We start from the raw sequence: 22,660 nt of genomic DNA on the forward strand, positions 1-22,660 counted from the left end.
ATAGAAGCCAAAAGAGGGCATCCTCTGGAACTGGAGTCTTACAGTTATTAGCTGCCATAAGGGCACTGGAAATAGAACGAGGGTCCTCTAGAAGAGAAACCAATACTCTTAAGTGCTGATCAATCTCTCCAGCCCCCCAGATATTTTTAAACAGGAGATTGACGTTATAATTTAGATACCATCCACTTTAAGCGCTACAGCTCATTTCAATTTCAGCAAAGTTGGTAGAGTTGTACAACTATTGCTGCCCCCAAAAGGATTCCTTCTGTTCATTCTAAGTCACTTCTTATCCCAAGCAACCACTCTCTCATCTTCCCTTAGTCTCCACGGATTTGCCAATCCCAACATTTCATCTGAGCACTCTTTCTGTTTTTTTGTTGTTTTGTTTTGTTTCCGGTTTTCCAAGACAGGGTTTCTCTGTGTAGCCCTGGCTGTCCTGGAACTGGCTCTGTAGTCCAGGATGGCTGGGATCTGCCTGGTGATTGTTTATTATTTTGAAATACACTCTCACCACATAGTGCAGGCTGCCTCAGTCTCCTAAGTGCTAGGATTACAGATGTGAGCCACTCTGCATGGCTCCAACCCTCTTCCTAGTGCATGCTAGACAAGCTCTTTATACTAACTCACATCTTAAGTCTTGATCTGTTTGTTTGCGTTTGTTTCCTGAGACCTGGTCTCTATGTAGCCCTGACTGTCCTGGAACTCACTCTGTAGACCAGGCTGGCATAGAACTCACAGAGATCTGCCTGTTTCTGCCTCCAGAGTGTTGTTAATCTTTTTGGCTTATTCCTCTTCCTCCTGCTTTTAAGAAAGGTAGCCTAGATCTCATTTCTAAGCTGTGGCCAGGTGTTGTGGCTCATACCTGTAATCCCAACACATGAAGGTAGAGGCAGAAGAATTAAGGACTGCTGAATAGCAAGCAATCCCTTGCTTGACTAGACCACATTTCACTTAAAGAATCCCCTGCTGATAAACAAAGGCTGTTTCCACATTAGAGTTTCGTTGAGAACAAAACCGCTGCCATTCTCACTATACTGACAGACAATAAAGTCCAGACAAGGGGAAAACGTCACCAGAGGTCACACCCTGAAAGCTAAAAATTCCAGTTCCTCTTTCCTTTCTATATCCTTCAACTTCTCGGTCCATACCAGTGTGTCCTTGCCGGCTAGGCTGACCACAGCAAGCTCCAAACAGCCAGTTGCCTCTCACCCTCAGGGATTTTTTATTTACTTATTTTTCGGTTTTTCGAGACAGGGTTCCTCTGTGTAGTTTTGGTTCCTGTCCTGGATCTCGCTCTGTAGACCAGGCTTGCCTCGAACTCACAGAGATCCACCTGGCTCTGCCTCCTAAGTGCTAGGATTAAAGGCTTGCGCCACCCACGGCCCAAGATTTTTGTCTCCAGAAGTTTTGCAGGCATCCTAGAGGGATCTTCAGGAGCTGAGCATCGCTTCTCAACACCCCCGGCCAGCAGGGAGCAGTGTTGCCGGGAGCCGCGACGTGCTCTCCTTGTGGTGTTCATTTTTTTTGAGTTCCCCCAATGCATTTCCGGGACCCAAGGAACTTTGGTGCAGCCGGATACAGCACGTTGAGACTGAGACGCAGGCGCGCAAGGCGGCAGGCGCTGCTTCCGGCCGTGTTGGTGGTCTGAATTGAAGCGCCGCGGCTAGGGGAAAATGGAAACAATTCTGGAACAGCAACGGCGCTATCATGAGGAGAAGGAACGGCTCATGGATGTCATGGCCAAGGAGATGCTCACTAAGAAGTCCACGGTGAGTGGGCCGTGGTCGGGGCCGCCTCAAGAGGAGGGCCTCGGTCCGGTGCCGAGCCCCCGAGCGCTTTCTTCGGCCTCAGACCCTCCCCGCGCCCCATCTTCGCCTTCCTCCTAGGCTGCCTCGGCGCCTCGGTAACATCCTCCGAGGACCCAGCAGTCCCTCTGCTCTAGCCCCTGAAACCTAAACCGACAAGCTCGTCCTTCGGGTGGCCTTTCTAGCTCCAGAACTCAAACTAACAGCGTCTGTTTGCCCTTCTCCAGCTACGGGACCAGATCAATTCTGATCACCGCACTCGAGCCATGCAAGATGTGAGTGCCCCGCTGTCTTCTTCCCTTTAGCTCGGGCTGGGCGGGAAAAGTGCTGGCAGGGGAAGGTGCGGAGGCTCAGCGTAAGTTCTGTCCGCGGGTAAGTCCTGAATGAACCATTTCGGGTTCTTAAGACATATGTCCTACCTCTGCCTCCAAGTGCTGGCATTAAATGTGTATGCCAGCACTCCCCGCTCAGGCTGTCACTTAAAAGTAGAGGGATTTTCAAGACTTTCTGTCTTCTGAGGTTTCCTTGGGCTTTGCCAAGGAAGCCTTTGTTGTTTTTTTTTAGCCCCATTGTACAAATTGCTTCATTCTGATGGATTTGTGTTTGCCTTTCAGAGGTACATGGAGGTCAGTGGGAACCTGAGGGATTTATATGATGATAAAGATGGGTAAGTGACAGTCACATCCCCTCCCCCCAGTTAGAGCTTCTGAGGAGACCTGGTGAGAAGAGTGGCTTATTTGCCATTATTTTGCAGACTGCGAAAGGAGGAACTCAATGCTATTTCAGGGCCCAATGAGTTTGCTGAATTCTATAATAGACTCAAGCAGATAAAGGAATTTCATCGGAAGCACCCAAATGAGGTATGGCCTCCCAAAGTATTTTCCCCAAACCTATCCCAAAATAAGGAAAGATTCAATGAAAATGGCGGTATGCCATTCAGAGTCTCTCTAAAAAAGAACTTGCCACTTAACTGCAATGAACATAATTAGCTGACATCCTTCCTGACATCTCTCAGCCAGTGGGGAACACAATGAAGACTTGAGGGCCTGCTTTTTTCTGCCCAGTGAGAGATGGGTAATTTTTGCTCCAGAGTTCTTTATTGGTTTGATCCAAATTTTATCTGCATCATAGTCTAGACTCTCCCTCCCTACCCAAACTTGTTTTCTCCTTCTTATCTTTCACAAAAATTTATCCTACCCAATATATTGTGCTTTTAATTCTACCTTAAAATCTTCTACCAACACAGTGGTACACTGCTCACTTTCAGAGTTAAGGAACACCTTCAGGATTCATGTCCAACTTCTTCATCAAATAGCTTTTCTAGATTACCTCCTCCAAGACCTTCCTTACGAGGCCATGTTTTGTGATAGTGAGTATCTCCCCAGCTATACTTAGCAAAGCAAGTTCAGAATAGTAGAAAGGTCCTCTGAATACTCAGGGCAGATCAGGTATCAGAAATCTAGTTCTGTACGTGCCTGAGACACTGACGGACCTGCTCATATCTTCTTCCCTTAGATCTGTGTGCCAATGTCAGTGGAATTTGAGGAGCTCTTGAAGGCTCGAGAGAATCCAAGCGAAGAGGCACAAAGTAAGTACGGTTTAATGTTTCTTTCTGGGAAATACGAAGCCATTCTGTGCTACACAGATGGCTAGCTAGATAGCTAGAGCTTTTTTTGTTTTTCTGTCTGTATGGGTGTTGTGCCTGCATGATATTTATACACCAGGAATGTGCTGTACCTGAGGGGGCCAGGAGAGGATGTTGTGTCCTCCAGGACTGGAGTTACAAATGGTTTTGAGCTGTCATGTGGGTCCTGGGAATCAAACTTGGGTCCTCTGCAGGAGCAGCCAGTGCTCTAACTGCTGACCCATCTTTCTAGCCCCTGAAACCTGTCTCTTAAAACAAATAAAGACTGGTTGTGTTGGTGTGTATGTTTAATCCCAGCTATTAGAAGGTAGAGGCAGAGAGTTCTCTTGAGTTCAAGGCCAGACTGATCTACAAAGCAAGTTCCAGGCCAGTCAAGACTCCTGAGACTCCATCTCAAACAAATAGTAAATAAATAAATAAGTCTCATATGCCTGTTACCATTTAAATCAAAGAAGATAAAGATGAGTATCTTTGGGGTTTTGTTGTTGTTATTTTTCTTTCTTTTTTTTTTTTAACTTTTTTCTTAACCTTTGAGTTCTCTGTCTAGCTAGCCCTTTCTCTTTTTCTTTCTTTCTTTGTTTTTTTGAGACAGGGTTTCTCCTTGTAGTCCTGGCTGTCCTAGAGCGCACTGTAGATTAGACTGGCCTCTAACTCCAAGATTCTCCTGCCTCTGTCTTCCCTGGTGCTGGGATTACAGGAGTGCCCACCATTGCCTGGCATTTTTGTTTGTTTGTTTGTTGTTGAACAGGGTCTTTGTACATAGTGCTAGCTGTTTTGGAACTCACTATGTAGACCAGGCTGGTCTTGCTCCCATGTCTAGCTGGCCTTGAACTCATGATCCACCTGCCTTAGCCTTCTGAGTGCTAATTTTACAGCAAAGTATAGGGTGATGTGGAGCTTAGAAAAGAAAAAAGAAAAAAAAGAGCAAGTTCAAGAAAGTGGTCTTATGATATCAGAATCATTTACATGTGTGATTTCTTCAGACTTGGTGGAGTTCACAGATGAAGAGGGATATGGTCGCTACCTTGATCTCCATGACTGCTACCTTAAGTACATTAACCTGAAGGCGTCTGAGGTAAGGCCTGGAGAGAGGAGAAAGATTTTCATTCTAGGGATTAAGTTAAGACATTTAGGTAAAGCACATTCCGTGTCCCCCGTGTAACTTGTATTGATAATGAAATGACACATGCCTACATTTACAGCAAGCCCACTATTTTCTTTAATAATAATTCTCATTATTTTAATTTATTTGTGCCTAGGAATACTTTTCTTTTTTCTTTTCTTTTTTTTTTTTTTTTTCAAGACAGGGTTTCTCTGTGTAGTTTTGGTGCTTGTCCTGGATCCCACTCTGTAGACCAGGCTGGCCTCGAACTCACAGAGATCCACCTGGCTCTGCCTCCCAGGTGCTGGGATTAAAGGCATGCACCACCGCTGCCCAGTTTAGGAATACTTTTATAAAAAAGAAGCTATCTGAGAGAGGGAATGTAGTCCTGGGTGTCCCCCTCTATTGCTTGACATACTTTTTGTTTTGTTTTTCCAGATAGAGTTTGTTACTGTAGCCTTGGCTGTCCTGGAACTCACTCCGTAGACCAGGCTGGCCTTGAACTCAGAGATCCACCTGCTTCTGCCTCCCAAGTGTTGGGACTAAAGGCGAGTGCCACCATGCCCAGCAAGTTTTTAAACCCATAAATACTTTGAATGCTCTTGTGTTAGGTGCACAGTATGAAGCATGAGAGATACAGCACTGTCTCTGTCAGGAAAGGACTAGTTCATGTCTTTTGGTGAGACAAGTGTTTCTTTGTTGTTTGTTCGGTAATGAGGCTTAAATTGGCAATTTCAAAAAGGTCACAAGTAAGTTTAATAGTAGGTTCGTAGGTGGGGCATGGCGGTATCCCTTGAACTCCAGCACTCAGGAGTCAGAGGCAGAAGGATCTCTGTGAGATTTTGTCTTTATGGGGAAATGTCTCTAAGTTCAGCCACTAACCTTTAGGCTCTGCAAGCAGGTGCCTGTCCTCTTCTGCACCTTCATGTTTGGTTCAAAGATCTTTAGTAACTGGTGCATGAATCAACACAGGGCACATTTCAGGACCTTATTTTAGAATGGCAAAATGTCCCACCCTAAATATCCAGCATGCGTGTTGTTTGGATTTGTGTTTGTTAACTTGATCTTGTAGCGTTAGTTTCATGTCCAGCAATCTTCTACTCACTTCATTGGAATCAATAGTCTTAGGGATTGAGAGACAGGAAAGAAAACACTAAGCGAAGCCTTGATATGTGGTTAGCGAACACTCAATTTGACCTTTTAAAAACAAAAATTACTTAGTGTGTATGCACATGTGTACAGTGGCCTTCAAGTATGGAGGTCACAGGATAACTTGAGGGAGTTAGTTCCCTGCTTCCAGGGTGGGTCTCTGAAGTAGAACTCAGGTCTTCACACTTGGAACAAGCACCTTTCTCCACTGAGCCATCTTCCCAGCCCTTGACCTTACTTTTCAAAGATTAACTGACCTCTCATCCTGACTTGTCATTTCTTTTCTGTTTTCAGAAGCTGGATTACATCACATACCTGTCCATCTTTGACCAGTTATTTGACATTCCTAAAGAAAGAAAGAACGCAGAGTATAAGAGGTAGGCATTCAGTTTCCAGACCTTTTCTGGAATTTAGTAGAATTTCATGGGAAGGTTTGAGGTCAAAGTTCTGGCTTTTGTTGCCTGAATGCTATACATGAATGACTTCCAGTTTTATTGAAGGTTACCAACTGTTAGGTTTTAAAATATTTGTGATGCTGGCATAATGTTGTGTGCCATTGATCCTAGCATTCCAGGAGGCAGAGGCAGGTGGATCACTGTGAATTTGAGGCCAACCTGGTCTACATAGTGAGTTCTAAGCCAACCAGGGATGCATAGTGAGACCCTCCCTGTCTTAAGAAATAAAATAAAAATGTGATATTCTGATTGTAGACAAAGGTATCTATCTTAGTTAGGGTTTCCATTGCTGTGAAGAAACACCATAACCACCATAACTCTTATAAAGGAAAACATTTAATTGGGTAGCCTACAGTTCAGAGGTTCAATCCATTGTTATCATGGTGGGACATAGTGTTGTTTAGTCAGACATGGTGCTGGACAAATAGCTGATAGTCCTACATACTTATCCAGAGTCAGCAGGAAGTGAACTGAAATATTGGGTGTGGCTTGAGCATATGTGAGACTTTAAAGACCCTCCCCCCACAGTGACACAGTTCCTCCACATCCATTCCAACAAAGCCACGTCTACTAATTGTGTTACTCCCTGTGAGCTTATGGAAGCCAATTGCATTCAAACCACCACAGTATCTATGGGAACATCTGTGGTCTCATCCATACCTTCCTTAATTTTATGTAATACAGAAAGAAGTCTATTTGGGGACCTCTGAGGTTTTTGGGGTTTAATGGGGAAAGTTTCCAGGACTGGCTATGTGCTTAGATCTGTTATTAAGTGGAAAGTAATATTAATTAATCATATTTCTCCTTAGTTATTCCTAAGTTTGCTATTTCTAATATTCTGTTTATCTGACTTTTTTTTATCTGTGAGTTAATTAAGATTTAGTATTTGACATCATATCTTGAGGATAAAAGGAGGTAGGAAAGGTCATGATATGAAGAAAGAAATTAAGCTCATTTTAAAAATTAGTAGTGAGCTGGACGGTAGTAGCGCACACTTTTAATGCCAGCACTTGGGAGGCAGAGATAGGCAGATCTCTGAGTTCTAGGCTGGTCTGGTTGAGTTCCAGGAAAGCCAGAGTTACACAGAGAAAGCCTGTTTTGACAAATCAAGAAAAAGGAAAAAAAATGACGTATAGTTACAGGGCATAGCAGTATGTCCCCGGTAGAAGCTGTGATTGCTTTCTCTGTTGCATGTTCTACAGATACCTGGAAATGCTACTGGAGTACCTCCAGGATTACACAGATAGAGTGAAGCCCCTTCAGGATCAGAATGAGCTCTTTGGGAAGATTCAGACTGACTTTGAGAAGAAGTGGGATAATGGTACCTTTCCTGGATGGCCGGTGAGCTTCAGTGGGGTTCACACCAGGGAAAGGAACTTATGTAGTGAGTCTTTTTCTGTCCTGCCAGCCAGCCAGCTCCCAAATAATGACATAGAGACTTCTTCTTAATTATGAAAACTTGGCCTAGAGCTTAGGCTTGTTCCTAACTAGACTTATAACTTAAAACTACCCCATTTATATTAATCTGTGTTCTAGCATGTGGTGTGACCTCTCTTCCATTTTGCACCTCCTGTTTCCTCTCCATGTCTCATGCATACCTAGATTCCTCTTCATCTTCCTTTCTCTTCCCAGAAATCCTACCTATACCTCCTGCATAGCTATTGGTCATTCAGCTTTTTATTACACCAATCACAGTAATATACCTTCACACAGTGTATGAATACCCCACAACATTTCCCCCTTTTTGTCTAAATAAAAAAGAAAAGTTTTAATCTCTAACATAAAACTATATATAGTAAGAACAATTATCAAGTAAGAATTACATTCACAATGTTCAGTCCATATATATTTGGCAAATTTGGAGAAAGTACTGTATTATCTATCCTATCTTAGTGTGTCCGAAGTTTTATACCTAAACCATTTTCTTTCATAACTTGTATTATGATCCTAAAAATATCTTTTTAGACCTAAAAACATGTTAAATAAGCAACTTAGGCCTTTATGTTCCTTAACCTTATATGTAAGTATTTTTTTCTGAATTTGGTAACAAGGAAAACTGTATACTATCTAGTCTTCAAATCCCATCAGAGACCCAAGAAGGATATATAACATCACCTGAGTATACAGGAAGTAGTTGTTGGGTTTTTTTAGTTTGAAAGAAGATTTAAAAATCTGCCTTTTATCCTATCATTTCTTTTTTTGTTTGTTTGTGTTTGTTTTTGTTTTTGTTTTTCGAGACAGGATTTCTCTGTGTAGCTTTGTACCCTTTTCCTGGAACTCACTTGGTAGCCCAGGCTGGCCTCGAACTCACAGAGATCCACCTGGCTCTGCCTCTCAAGTGCTGGGATTAAAGGCGTGCACTACCACCACCCTGCTTATCCTATCATTTCTTTATGTCCCATTTTTCTTTTCAGAATGAGATCTCTGAATCTAATTATCTTTGTTTACCTTTTTTCCTGATCATTACCAATAACAACTTGTAACCAACCCCCAAAACGATGACAAACATCTGTAATACATTGAATGGCCAAAAACCATCCATTCCACATCTTGGGAATGTGTGTGCCATGTTCTCTAGACTGCTTTCTGTTGTCTGGGGGCAATGGTATCTTTAAGGGCTCATGAGAAAATTGGGATAATTGTCAAGTCCTGGGAGAGATAGCTATATTCTTTGTTTAGCCTCTGCTGATGGGAAAGAATAGAGCTTATCTGAAGTCTTTGCTGGATAGTCTGTGAAGCTGGACATCTCAGCAGCTTTGAAGTTGTTTTGGATGCAGAATTTTGAAGAAACTGCAACAGAGGCATTTTTGAGAGGCTGGATCACCTGGGCTACTTGTATTCATTACTTTTTGGCTCTTTTTTCTTTCTGAAAACACAAACTCTTAAAGGTAACATATATATCTATCTGTATTAACGTAAGTATGGGATGTGGAGTGTGCACAAGTCAGTTAAAGATGATTTCTTGTTTTATGTTTGAGCAGGCAAAAGGCATCAGTCAACTTTATAAGTTTGTTTGGGCTCTACAACCAAACCTCTATCCATGCCATATAAAAGAATGGCATGTAATAATAAATCATAAGGACTCTGTAGCCAACAAGATTTATCATGTCTCATCCAGTCTCAGAGCTGTTCCCATATTAGAGGGATCAGCGTATACATCACATGTCCTGTAGTATTTTTTGGTTTCTTTTTTCGTGTTTATAGCCAAGATTTTCAGATCTCCCCCAATCAAATCTGATCCTTATTAATTTTGAAGAGAACAATGACTTTTTGTGTTCTGTGGAAACAAAGGTATAACCTTTACCCAACAGAATGTATTTTTTTGACTTCCATTCTTAAGTGAAGACATTCTTAAAATATATAGGTTGGTTTAATTGAGCAGTTTTCATAATCCAGTGTCTCTCAACAGCTGTCCTGGAACTTGATTTTTAAGTTAGGCTGGCCTCAGACTCAGAGAGATCTGCCTGCTGCTGCCTTCCCAGTGCTGGGATTAAAGGCATGGGTCACCACTTCCCGTCGTGAGCCCAGGATTTTTTTAAAAAATAATTTATTTAAATTTATTTTATGTGCCTTGATGTAAAGGTGTCAGATCCCCTGGAACTGTAATTACAGACAGTTGTAAGCTGCCATGTGGGTGCTGGGAATTGAACCCAGGTCCTCTGAGAGAACAGCTAATGCTCTTAACTGCTGAGCCATCTCTCTAGCCCTGAGGCCAGGATTTTTACCAACCAAATCGGACTGCTCTGTGGCACCTGCTGACCAAAATCTGATCAATTTGTATGATTAGAATGTATATTTTTTTTTACTTCTATTGATAAACTTGGACTTTCGGGAAGAAAAGTAGCCATTTGATTTTTTTGTTTCATTTCTGTATGAATTGACCTTATCTGTAAATGTGATTAAAGAAAGGGGACAGCCAGTCCTGGGGATTTAGACGCTTCCTTCTTCATTCATCTTATTAACCTGGGTCTTAAACTTCCTGTTCCTGCCAGAAAGAGACAAGCAGTGCCCTGACCCATGCTGGAGCCCATCTTGACCTCTCTGCATTCTCCTCCTGGGAGGTATGTTTGTGTAGGAGTAGTTATGTGTACCCACACATGTGCCACAGCAGGCATGTGGAGATGATAAGTGGTAGGAGTTGGTTCTCTCCTTCCACTCTGTGATTTCTGGGGCTCAAACTCAGAGTGTCACTTGACAGCAAGCATTCTTTTCTTGCTGAGCCGTCTCACCAGCCCTGGCCATCCTTTGGAGGAAACACTTGCTCTCCTCTATTCAGTGTCTTAGACTTGCAATAATACCATTTCCTGAGGACAGGCATGTACAGTGATACAGAAAGACCAGAAGGAAGAAATGTTTTAACTTCTCTAAAAACTAAATTTCAGAGAAGTGTGATATGATGATGCTACAGTATTTTGAGAGTTAGAGGGTGGCTGAAGCAGGAGAATTGCTGTATGAAGCTAACTTTAGATAAGACCTTGTCTCAAAACACAAAGGCAGTAATTCTAAAACATAACAGGGAGCTGGAGACAGCTCAGTTGGTGGAGTATGTGGTCAGCATGTATGAGGTCCCAAGTTCAGTTCCCATCTCTGCAAAAATACTGGGAGGAACGATGCTACCGTAGAGAGCTAGGGAATGCTGCCCTCCCAGTGTGGCTGCGTCTAGACATGGCAGTAGGTGGTCTATAGAGACTGAAAGCTAGGTTGAGTGTAGAATGTAGTCTTGAGGGGGGGCTGGGGAGGAGAGAGAACACGACAGACTAATCATGTTATTTTGTAACTGATTTATCTTTTGTAGGAGTTAGCATCCCTGGGTCTGGACAGGTTGAAATCTGCACTGTTAGCTTTAGGCCTGAAGTGTGGCGGGTAAGAACCTGGTTTTCCTATTAAGCTTCCTAGTTATTGTGTGTTTACTGTGTGGCTCTGATTTTGTTGTTTTCTGTTGCTCCACACTGCAAATCATCTTGTGCATCACACTTTTAACCTCAGCACTCAGGAGGCAGAGGCAGGCAGGCTCTGAGTCTCACACCAGCCTGCTGTACATAAGTTCACCCTAAAATCCGTTGTACCTCTTGCCTCCTTAGGACCCTAGAAGAGCGAGCTCAGAGGCTGTTCAGCACCAAAGGAAAGTCCCTGGAGTCACTCGACACCTCTCTATTTGCCAAAAATCCCAAATCAAAGGGTACAAAAAGGTGAGTAGTGGGCACACCTCTGTTCTGATTCAACTCTTTCCCATAGAGCTTCCTATCTTTCCTTTTGCTTTGCTCTTTCCCTGTAGGACAGGGTCTCCTGTAACTCAGGTTGGCTGCAAACTTGCTAAGTTTCTGGGCATGACCTTATTAAACTGCCTCCTTGGCCTTGATTTTGATTTTTCAAGACAGGGTTTCTCTGTGTAGCTCTGGCTGTCCTGAAACTCGTCCTTGTAGACCAGGCTGGCCTTGAACTCTGAGAGATCTACCTGCTTCTGCCTCCCAATCACTGCTATTAAAAGCAGGCGCCACCATGGCCTAGCTTCTACTTTACCTTTGCTAAAGACAATTGGATATATTCATAGGCCATATACCTATGTTTCTTTAGTTTGCATATTTGGGGGCTATTCGAAGGTTTTTGTCTTGTTTTAATCTTTTTTTTTTCTTTCTACTTTCATAAAAAGCCTGAAAAGTAGTTGTTACTCTGATTTTTTGGGGGGACTTGGGAAAGTTGCAAAATGTGCCCTTTCTCGCAGTTGCTAAGCAGCAGAGTTAGGACTTGCTGTCATGTACTTGCTTGCAGGGCTTCCTGTCAACTGTGTTCCATTGTGAGTTACAGTGGTCTGGCTTGAAATGGTCTTACCACTTTATAGGCACAGTCAAGAGGAACCTCCCGGATTGTAAGCACTAACCTCGGACCTAAAGCAGAGAGGTTGCCACTGTTGCTCATGCGCCTGAGAGATTGTCATGCATCACAGAGTCGGTGTTCCTGACAGAAATAAAGCTTTAGGGGCAAAAGAACCCTTAACTGATATAGCCTGTTTCTTTTTCTCAGAGACACTGAGAGGAACAAAGATATTGCTTTCCTGGAAGCTCAGATCTATGAATATGTGGAGATTCTTGGGGTGAGTAACATAGTCTTCCAAGAGCTGTGGTGCTGCTCAGTGTGGGAATTGGATAGGAAGGACTTTTTTATTCAAGTTCAAGTAAGGAGGGGGCCGGGTAGTAAATTCCTCTCAAAATGTGGTTCTCTTGAAGTCCCTGGCCCTTCAGTAGGTTCCTGTTCTGTTGTTAGGTGATATTCCCAAGGCTGCCCAATTCCCACAAGGCCAAACATAAACAACAGACCCCCTTTCAGCCGGGCCAGGAATAATGCAGCTTTTTGCTGAGGTTCAGCATAGACCAGGGTGTGACCCAAGAAGCAGCTACTCAGAAGGCAAGACAAAGGCGACTCACAACAGCCCTTCGGGCATGATTTATTGTGATGCAGCGTTTAGCCGGTGTTGAGATTGTGAAGCCTCGCAAGGCTAGAGGAGAGCTAGTACCCGGATCGCTGTGATCATTCTCCATGCATAGTCTGCCCGAGGGTGGGTAGGAGGTGGGAAGGGTGTGACTTGCCCAAGATAACTTGTTCCCATATCTGCCCTTTGCCCTGGATAGGATTCTGCTTTATTTTTAACCCCCACCCACACAGCTGGGGAAGTAGTCCCCCATAGCTTCTCTAATGAGTGATTCTCTTGAAAGACATCAGAGACAGTGAACGTGGGCTGTTTTAATGTGGGTATCAGTATGGGTGGCCAGTCCTCTGAAGCTTGCTGAGAGGCCATTTCCTCCATGCCCTTGGTGTGATATGTGCCTACTGCTTTCTCCCTTTTCTCTGGACAACCAGGACATGGCCCCTCTCTTGAATTCTGACCCGTTCTCCCTCGGGTTCCTGAAGTTGCTCTCACTACGGGTCATAGGATGTTTGCCATTACTTTGCCATTTATTTGTGGCTGTTGTTTTTTAAGCATGATACTGAAGTTTTTCATATGAAATGAGTATGTTATGGTCCTTAAATAACTCACATTGTGGTCAAGGGAACAAGTAACTGCATGGAAACAGAACCAAATAGGGAAACTCACTGTGAGTGGAAAGTGGCCATCTTGGGCAGGATAGTCACCACAGTAGAAAGACTGGCTCAGGAACTTTTCACCAGCAGTGCTGAGACCTGTGACGGTCTGCAGCCTCTGATGACGATCAAGGCATGTACACTAAAGCCTGGACTTTCCCTTTAGGACCAGATATGACCTGCGAACATGGTTCTGAGGAGAAGGCAAGACAAAAGTCTCTCCTTTTGTCTATTAACTTTTAAACTTATTCTGTGTGTGTGTGTGTGTGTGTGTGTGTGTACAGTCTCACATGTAGCAGTCAAAAACAAGTTTCAGGACTCTGGTCCCACCTTCCACCTGGTTTGAGGCATCATCTCCCCTGTTCTGCTGCATTTCCAGCTCCAGGCTAGTATACCCAGGAGCTTCCAGGTAATCACCTGTCTCTACCTCCTGAGGTGCTATAGAGCGCTGAGATTGCAGATGTGGCTTTTTACATGGGTTCTGAGGCTTGAACTCAAGTCATCAGGCTGCTTGGCAAGTACTTTTCTTTTTTGTTTTGGTTTTTTGAGACAGGGTTTCTCTGTGTAGCTTTGCGCCATTCCTGGTACTCACTTGGTAGCCCAGGCTGGCCTTGAACTCACAGAGATCCGCCTGCTCTGCCTCCTGAGTCCTGGGATTAAAGGCGTGTGCTGCCGCCGCCGCCACCACCACCACCACCCAGTTTGCAAGTACTTTTTAACTAGCTGAGCCATCTTGCCAACTGTGCTTACCCTTATTCTACAACCAAAACCTTACCCTGGGCAGTAAGTCATCAGTAAGAGTTAGAGGAAATGTCCCTTTGTGTCCTGCACTAATTTCCTCTGACTTGGCTCTTTCTTTATTACCCACCTTAGGAACAGCGACAGCTCACTCATGAAAATGTGCAGCGCAAGCAAGCCAGGACAGGAGAAGAGCGAGAGGAGGAAGAGGAAGAGCAGATCAGCGAGAGCGAAAGCGAAGATGAAGAGAATGAGATCATCTACAACCCCAAAAACCTGCCTCTGGGCTGGGACGGCAAAGTAAGCCTCCAGGGACCCTCCCCTCCCACTGTGGGAGCACACAAGAGCTTAGTAATCTAATGCTGTCGCTTGGTGTCTTTTAGCCCATCCCCTATTGGCTGTATAAGCTCCATGGCCTGAACATCAACTACAACTGTGAGATTTGTGGAAACTACACCTACCGAGGGCCAAAGGCCTTCCAGCGGCACTTTGCTGTAAGAAGTTCAGAGCTTTTCTCTTGGGAACGGAGTAGAAACAACCCCTTAGAGAAGAAGATGGATGGTAGCAGCCTGTGGGGCCTCTAGTGTCCAGAGCTGAAGGGAATCAGAGAGGCCTGTGCTTGTGGCTGTGGGCCATCTTAGCCCTCAAACCTGGGCCCGTCCCTCCAGTCATGCTACCACTCTGCTGTGGAGCTTCGTTCTGGCTTTCCCATGCTCGTTCTTGTACTTTTCTCGTGCTTTTCTATAGCATCTTGGACCATCTCTGGCTTCTTGGTCTTCTCTACATTGCTACTAAAGGGGGCTGGGCAGGTTTTTGTTGTTGTTGTGTTTTAGATTTTAAATTGCCTCTTTGCAGAGAAAAAAATAAATTGAGGCCCTGATATTTACCAGCCTGTTCTTGACACAAATTGTGTCTGACTGCTACCTCATTAAGTGGGCTCCCCCTTTGTTGCATTCTGTCCTCCATGTTTGGAGGACATTTTACACAATGGAAAAGACTTATTCTCAACAAAGATGGTGAATTACATGAACTCCCCTTTCAGACATGTTACTAGCTGCTCCTGGGTCTTTTCCTCTGTGCCCCTGATGGGCTGTGAGTTTTTCCTAGTACCACCTCAGGTGATTGGGGTTGGTGTCCAGGATAAAGCCTATGGTGGGTTTCTGTCTGAGAGCTAAAGTTGTGATTTCATCATGCTCTGCTCGTCACTTTGTTCCTGGACCTCCAGAGACACCAGCCTGTCCTCACGGCCCTGCAGGTGGGAGGGTTGCTGGGTTGTATCAGCGTCTCTATAGCACGGAGTGCTGAGTCTGGGTTGTACTTTCCTGACACCACTGACTCTAGAATCTGAGGCCTGTGAGCCTGAGACAGTGCAGCCCTAATGCCATTGTTGGCCTGTGGCAGTCACAGGTAGCTGTGGGTGTAGACGCACTTCGGAAGGAGTGCTGCCTTTTGCTGGGGTAGGGTCTGTGGTAGAAGAAGTAAGTGCTGTCTCAGCTGTCCCTTTGCTTCTCTTCCAGGAATGGCGTCATGCTCATGGCATGAGGTGTTTGGGCATCCCAAACACTGCCCACTTTGCAAATGTGACCCAGATCGAAGATGCTGTCTCCTGTGAGTAAGCTTGCCGACTGTTCCCTAGCCAGACCAAGTGGCCCCTCCTACAGCTGTCCCAGTACCCTGCTATCTCCAGGCCCAAGGGCAGAGGTTGTGGCTACAGAAAGCTAAGGCACACATATAATTACTGCATTTTTTTAGGGGAGTGAGCTACTCGGCAGTAGTGATTATATCTCCCTTGAAATGAATCCTATGCTGAGGTTAGAACAGGGCTTTCATCCTGAGTCTGAACTTTCCTCTGTGAGGATCTGAGTGTAGGTTATGTGTTTACGCTTCTAAACTGATTTTAACGTGTTAGGAACCACTGGTCCAGAAGAAAACAGAAATGGCTTGGTAAGCTTCCTTCTGAGGCAGGGACAGATAATAGAACGCATCAGCAAAGCACTTATTGGAGGAAAAGCCAGCGGAATATGTGTCGAGTGCCTCACCTTGCCTGGTGGTCTCTGCTGCTAAACCTTATTCACTTTCTCATTCATCGCTTCTCGGCTGTGTTTCACTTTATGCTAACTAGACAGTTGGGTTTTTTATTGTTGGGTTGGGTTGGGTTTTAGACGATATCACCATGTAGCCCTGGCTGTCTTGGAACTCATTCTGTAGATCAGGCTGGCCTCAGACTCAGACATCTACCTGCTGGCTTCTGCCTCCTGAGTGCTGTGAGTAATGATGTGTTACCACGCCCAGCTTCAGGAGTTTATATATGTGTGCATATGGGTACATGCATGTGTATGAAGGTTATAGGTTCCTTGATCACTCTCCACCTTATTTTTATTATTCTTTGAAATTAAAAAAAAAAAAGTGTGTGTTTATGTGCTTGTGCTTGCTTATGTGACTTTCTGTGCACTGTGTATGTGCAGGATCCAGTGGAGCAGAAGAGGGATCAGATCCTCTGGAACTGGAGTTACAGACAGTTGTGAACTGCCTCATGGGTGCTGGGAATTGAGCTCTGGGTCCTTTGGAAGAGCAGCCAGTGCTCTAACCACTGAGCCATCTGAGCCATCTCTCTAGCCATCCACCTTGGTTTTTGTTTGATTGTTTGGTTGGTTGGTTGGTTGGTTGGTTAGTTGGGGTTTTTTTTGGAGCTGAGGATTGAGCCCAGGGCCTTGCGCTTGCTAGGCAAGCACTCTACCACTGAGCTAAATCCCCAACCCCTGATTGTTTGTTTGTTGAGATAAGCCCTATTCTCAAACTTGCAGCCCATAGATTGAGCTAGGCTAGCTGGCCAGTGAGCTCCAGAGAGCCGCCCTCCCCTTCAGCACTGGGGCTTTGGACATTGAGCCGCCACACCTGGCTCTTACACGGGTGCTGAAGATCTAAACTTGGGTCTTCATGCTTCCGTGGTAGCCTCTTTACCTTCGGAGCCATCTCCCCAGCTCTTGTTTTTGTTTTGGGGAAGGGATCCGACTCCAGCTCAGACTGCCCTGAGACTTACTTTGAAGTGGTGGTAATCCTCTGCCTCAATCTCCTGTGTGCCTGGATTACAGGCATGAGCTACCCACGCGCAGCCCAATTAACTTACTGTTTTATTTTTTCTCTTTTGCTTTGTTAGTAGAAAGTGAGGCATAATTCATAGAATGCATCATAATTCTACAGTTTGAATGCTTAAAAAAATTTTTTTCTGAGCCCGGTGTTAGTAGTGGTATGTATCTTTAATCCCAGCACTTGGGAGGCAGAGGCCAGGCTGGGCTACAGAGTAATTTTCAGGACATCAGGGCTATACAGAGACCCCTGACTTGATAAACAAAACAACACAAAAGTTTCTTTTCTTACATTTATTTACCATGTATATGTTCATATGTGCTCACGGGTATGCATGGCACTGCATGTGTAGATCTCCTTCTACCATGTGTTCCAGGGATCAGACTCAGGTCATCACTCATGGGCAGGTGTTAATGTTTGAAGATGTAAACATGCATGCATACCACATATTCAAGCAGAAAAACATGTGGCAGCAGATGTTGACTGATTCTTAAGGCAGTCAGTGTGGGTAGTAATGTGGATTATAGTTGGGTCTGCTTTCTGTTTCGGGATAAACATGACTGAAACAACTTGGGGAGGAAAGGGCTTATTTGGCTTACACTTCCACATCACAGCCATCTCTGAGGGAAGTTAGCGTAGGAACTCAAGATGGCAACCAGAGCAGAGGCCGTGGAGAAACACTGCTTACTTGTTCCCCATGGCTTTTGCTCAGCCTGCTTTCTTCAAATTTACAGGACCACCTACCTGCCCAGGGGTGGCAGCACCCAGTGAGCTGAGCCATCTCTTGTCAGTCGTTAATGAAGAAAATGCACTATAAACAATATGATGGGGGCATTTTCTCACTTGAGGTTCCCACCTTCCAGATAACTCTAGCTTGTCAAGTTGTCAGGTTTTGTCAGGTTTACATAAACCAGGACAGAGCCAGATGTGGTGATGCACTCCTTTAATCCCAGCACTCAGGATTATATATATATATATATATATATATATATATATATAGAGAGAGAGAGAGAGAGAGAGAGAGAGAGAGAGAGAGAGAGAGGGGGGGGGGGAAGAACCCTAACCAGGACATGTAATAAGCCCTCTCTGCTATGAGCATTGTTATTTTATTCCATAATTCCTGCAGACTGTTCCACATTGACTTATTTTGAAAGTATTTTTTCCTTTTACTGTTATAGTTGTTTTTTGAGGCAGGGATGCTCGTTTAGCACAGACTGGCCTCAGTCTCACTGTGTAGCCAGGGCTGGCCTTAGACTGCCTGATCCTTCTACCTCTGTCTCCCAATGTTGAGATTACAGATGTGTGCCTCCATGCCTGGTTTTTTATTCTCTGTTCTAAATTTAGAAGTCCTGATTTACCTTCCTTTTACAGCAAAGTGAGATGGTGGTAAATTTCACAGTAAAAGGAGTTTGATCTACAGGTGGCTCTAAATCAGAACTCCATCTGGGGGCAGCTAGTCATTGGGGGAGGGGGCTGCTGGGAGCTGGGCAGTAGGAGTGATGTGACCCTGCACCCAGTGGACTGAGAGTCCTCATGCTTTTCTCTCATCCTGCAGTGTGGGCCAAGCTGAAACTGCAGAAGGCTTCAGAACGATGGCAGCCTGACACCGAGGTGGGTGAAAATGTGTTGGGTGTGGCATCAGGTGACAGCCCCCTCACCCTGCAGAGGGGAGCGGAAAGGGGGCTTACTGCAGGAGCAAGTGATGGGACAGTGTCTGCAAGTGACTACACAAGCCTGTGTTGTCCTTTGTCTTTGTCGTAGGCAGTTCTCTTCTCCCACTGAGGTGATGTGAACAAGAGCACCAGTCTCTGGTGCTACCCTGGAGATGTCTAAAGAAAGAAGTCCATCACCTGTTAGGTGGCTCAGGAAAGCATCTAGTCAGAGGAAGTCCTCTCTGTGTAGTGGGGAAGTGTTCTTGTTGGTCTTGACAGGTCTCTGAAATGTGCTTTGAAGGTGTGGTGGTAACATCTGCATCCTGTGGAGACTGGTGGTAGTCTTTTTTATTCTGTATCAGTATTTCAGCATCAAGAGCCTTTCCAGCTGTAGTGTAGACCTTAAGCATTAAGCCTGTTTGGCCTCCCTGTCAACTCCTGCAGTGGCCAGGGAGCAGAAACCCAGTGAGAACCATTTCACACTGCTGTGTTTGGTCAGCCTTTCCCTACCAGGCTTCCTTGCCTCCCACACAGGGTTTGACTATGTAGGGTAAGGGTGGGCCACAACTGGTGCCACTCTAGGAAACTAGAGTGCCTTTGGTTCCCATGTGGAACTCTGGATGAGAAAACTGTGGGGGGATGTTGGTGTCTGGGTACCAGGTCGTGTAGCTAACAGAGCCCTTCCTTCCCAGGAAGAATATGAAGATTCCAGTGGGAATGTTGTGAACAAGAAGACGTACGAGGATCTGAAAAGACAAGGGCTGCTCTAGTGGTTGGCCGTGCCCTGCTTCCCTGAGATCTGCTTTTTCTATTTTTCCCGACCAAATGCTCTTAAAAGACTTTTTGCTATGTAGTCTTGAGTCTAGTGTGCATCTTGCAGAAACAAGACATGCTGGCCGATGGCAGACTTGAGATGTGTTTATCTTTGTTTATATTAAAAAGATCTGGGAAAAGAAAACTAGCCCTTGCTCTGGATGTGTTGTTTCTGAAACCCGGGTTTACAAAGTAATGTAGCCCTTTTGTTCATACTTCTGCCTCGTTCTCACCAACTTCGGAGATCCCTAGGGTTAGGAGACAGTCCTCACTGCCTCTTGTATCACGTGAGGTAATTCTGTGTGCGCGCGCATGCTCACGTCTCCTTTATAGCCCAGGCTGGCCTTGAACTCCCACCAATCTTGCCTCAGCCTCGCTGTGCTGAGATTATACATCTTTGCCAGCACACCAGGCATGTGTCAAGAAATTGAGACCTTTCTCCTTGTCATCTGCCCCTTATTACCACTCCCCAGATGGGCATCATGCCAGGATGAGCTCTGCCCTCAGTTGAGTCAACCATCAGAGCACGCACAGGAGAAGACTGCAGGGTGAGCTAGGCCTGAGGGCTGAGTGGCCGAGGCTGGCCTGTTTTACATAAAGAAGTTAGCTCTAGTTGGCCTTGGGGGCATTAACCTATAATTCCAGCACCTGGAGACAGGCAGGTATGTGAGTCCAAATCCAGCCAGGGTGACATAGTGAGACACTGCCTAAAAAGAAATTAACTGGAACCAGGCCGAGTAGCACAGGTCTGTACCTGAAGCTTCCAGGCAGCTCAGGCAAGAGGATGGCAGCCGGAAGGAACTACTGTGGCTTCTGAATCTGGTGCTCCCGATTTCAGAAAGGACTAGGAAGTTCTTCTGTCTATAAGCACAGTTATTAAAGGCTGCAGAGAATTCCCCAGATGCTTAAGCAGGTTTGTTTTTCAGGCATTACTTTTGAAGAACCCCAGCTTATTGCAGGATATTTGTTTGCACTGACACTCGGAGACTACCGATAGCAACTGGCTGACCAGAATTAGCCATAGAGGTTTTGGAGGACCCAGGATACATATAGAGAGACACAGGAAGTAGTAAAGAAAGTTGTAGAAAGATTTACAGGCCCTTGGATAGGGAGAAGGGGAGAAGAGAGGGGCTCACTGTTCACTTCTCTGTGGCTTCTCTGATCAATTGGGTTTTTACCCCAATATCTGACTTCCAAGTTATATTTAATAATAGAACAATATAAGTAATCACTTCATCTGGCATCCACCACATGTCACTAGATCATGTGGAAGGAAAGCTGCAGACACTGCTCAGGTGGCTACACCCCACCCCCACCCTTAGATGGGGTTTCTCCTGTTTCCCATGTCCACTTTGGCTCGGTCCCTATCCCCACAGGTTTCAGGCATTCCCCAGGCCCCCTCCCTGGTCCACCACCACTGCAGCAGCTGGGCCACCTGCTGAGGCTTCTTTCTGCTGCTGTGACCACCATTCACCTCAGCCCAGCCCATGCAGCAAAGTGGCAACCTGCTGTGACTCCAGCATCCACCATGCTACATCAGATTTGGTGAGACACCTGGGAATTCTTAAGGAAGGAATTAAGTTTTATGTAAAATCTTTCCCACGTTAAGAATGGGGATACTACAATGCAGGGTGCAGTTAGGACTCTGGTTGTTTACACGATAGATGGTTGGGAATTGGAAAAAATAAAGTAGCCAACATAGTCAGGATTGCCTAATGTTGATTGTAATTATGACCAGTTTGATAATTCATGTTTTATCCTTAAAATAGTGGCTTGATATCTGTGCCAGATATGAAAAATTGACTGGTAAGATACAATCCTTAGAAAAACCTACTAACTAATTGAAACGAAGAAAAGTCTTAAGACAGAGACAGGAATTTAGATCAGAACCTACCACACCATGGCATGTTGAAACTAAAGAGGAGCAGCCAAGTTTATCAGAAAGCCAACCTTAGTTTATCCAGTTACCATACAAGAATAATCACCAGTTATGACCATCATGGGGATACTCATACAAATTATGATTGACAATGCTCCAGCATATGTCACTAGTAAAACAAGGTTTTTGCATATTACAACATAAAGCATATTACAGGTATACCACACAACCTTAAAGGACAAGCACACTTTAAAAGATATGCTTAATAAACAGAAAGGCGTAAAAAGACCTGCAGAGAGAGATAGATTACACAAGGCTTTATTAACTTTAATGTTTCTAAATGCTAATGAGAAAGGAGTGACAGCTGTGGAGGGACATTGGATAGTAGAGAAAACTGCTGAACTAAATTACACTGTATACTTTAAAGATGTATTGACCTTAGAATTGAAACCAGGATGTGTGTTAAATTGGGGAGGTGGTTTTGCTTTTATATCCGTGGGAGAAGAAAAGCTATGGATACCATCAAAATTGATAAAGATTAGATTCAAACAAGACAGACCTCTTGATTAGGAGAGGTGATAGTTCATCAAACAGTGTGGCCATTCAATCTAAACTAACTTATAAGACTAACAAATGCTTTTCATTAGATCAGATATAATTTGCCAAAAGGGAACTCCCCAAAGTTAGGGTTGGGGCAGGGTTTTGTTTTTGTCTTTCCAGGAGAATGAAGGCATCCAGCTAAGGAATCTGAAGACCTCTAGACAAATGAGACATCTGAAGAAAAAGGACAAATCATCCAGAGAAGATGTCCCAAGAAAAAGAGTAAATTTGCCTATTGGTATATCACATTTCCAACAGGATAATACTTCATAAATCTTCCCAAATGTTTTTTTCTGCTGTTCTCTACAGACAGATAAGGCAAATGGTCTTTTTGTAGTCCCAGTTCAATTAAAAACTAAAGGTGGCTTTGGAGTTGGAGTGTGGCTCTCTCCTTCTCTAAACCCAAGCATGCTTTTTAAAGGAAAATCCAAAGTCTGTCTCATGTCAGAAGAGCCACTGGTATGGGACAGAAGAAAAACCAAAATTAAGAGACTATTCTATTGCCACTAATCTTATAATCCTTTGTTTTTTAATCTTTCAAACTTTTCTTAAGATATAAATGTTATCTTAAAATTTATAAGATCATTATAAATAGGCCAGGCGGTGGTGGTGCACGCCTTTAATCCCAGCGCTCGGGAGGCAGAGCCAGGCGGATCTC

The 22,660-nt window shown here is 44.5% G+C and overlaps 1 protein-coding gene across 1 annotated transcript; it reads left to right on the plus strand.

Annotated features, from left to right (window-relative positions):
* Positions 1-1,341: 1,341 nt before the first annotated feature.
* Sf3a3 (splicing factor 3a subunit 3) lies at positions 1,342-19,671 on the plus strand. Its single transcript, XM_036179290.1, has 17 exons — positions 1,342-1,769; positions 2,033-2,080; positions 2,420-2,472; positions 2,560-2,665; positions 3,321-3,393; positions 4,434-4,525; positions 5,996-6,078; positions 7,359-7,497; positions 10,149-10,217; positions 10,952-11,019; positions 11,238-11,345; positions 12,178-12,247; positions 14,107-14,271; positions 14,355-14,465; positions 15,489-15,579; positions 18,614-18,669; positions 19,403-19,671. Exons 1-17 carry the CDS (start codon positions 1,674-1,676, stop codon positions 19,478-19,480), a joined length of 1,506 nt encoding a protein of 501 aa, XP_036035183.1. The 5' UTR covers positions 1,342-1,673; the 3' UTR covers positions 19,481-19,671.
* Positions 19,672-22,660: the final 2,989 nt, after the last annotated feature.

This window comes from Onychomys torridus, chromosome 2, assembly GCF_903995425.1.
Source record: "Onychomys torridus chromosome 2, mOncTor1.1, whole genome shotgun sequence".
NCBI classification, from domain to species: Eukaryota; Metazoa; Chordata; class Mammalia; order Rodentia; family Cricetidae; genus Onychomys; species Onychomys torridus.

Coding starts and splice junctions, on each gene's coding strand:
- Sf3a3 (XM_036179290.1), top strand. CDS start 1,674: ATGGAAACAATTCTGGAACAGCAACGGCGCTATCATGAGGAGAAGGAA. Junction 11,346..12,177: donor AAATCAAAGGGTACAAAAAG/GTGAGTAGTGGG, acceptor TCTTTTTCTCAG/AGACACTGAGAGGAACAAAG. Junction 14,272..14,354: donor CTCTGGGCTGGGACGGCAAA/GTAAGCCTCCAG, acceptor GGTGTCTTTTAG/CCCATCCCCTATTGGCTGTA.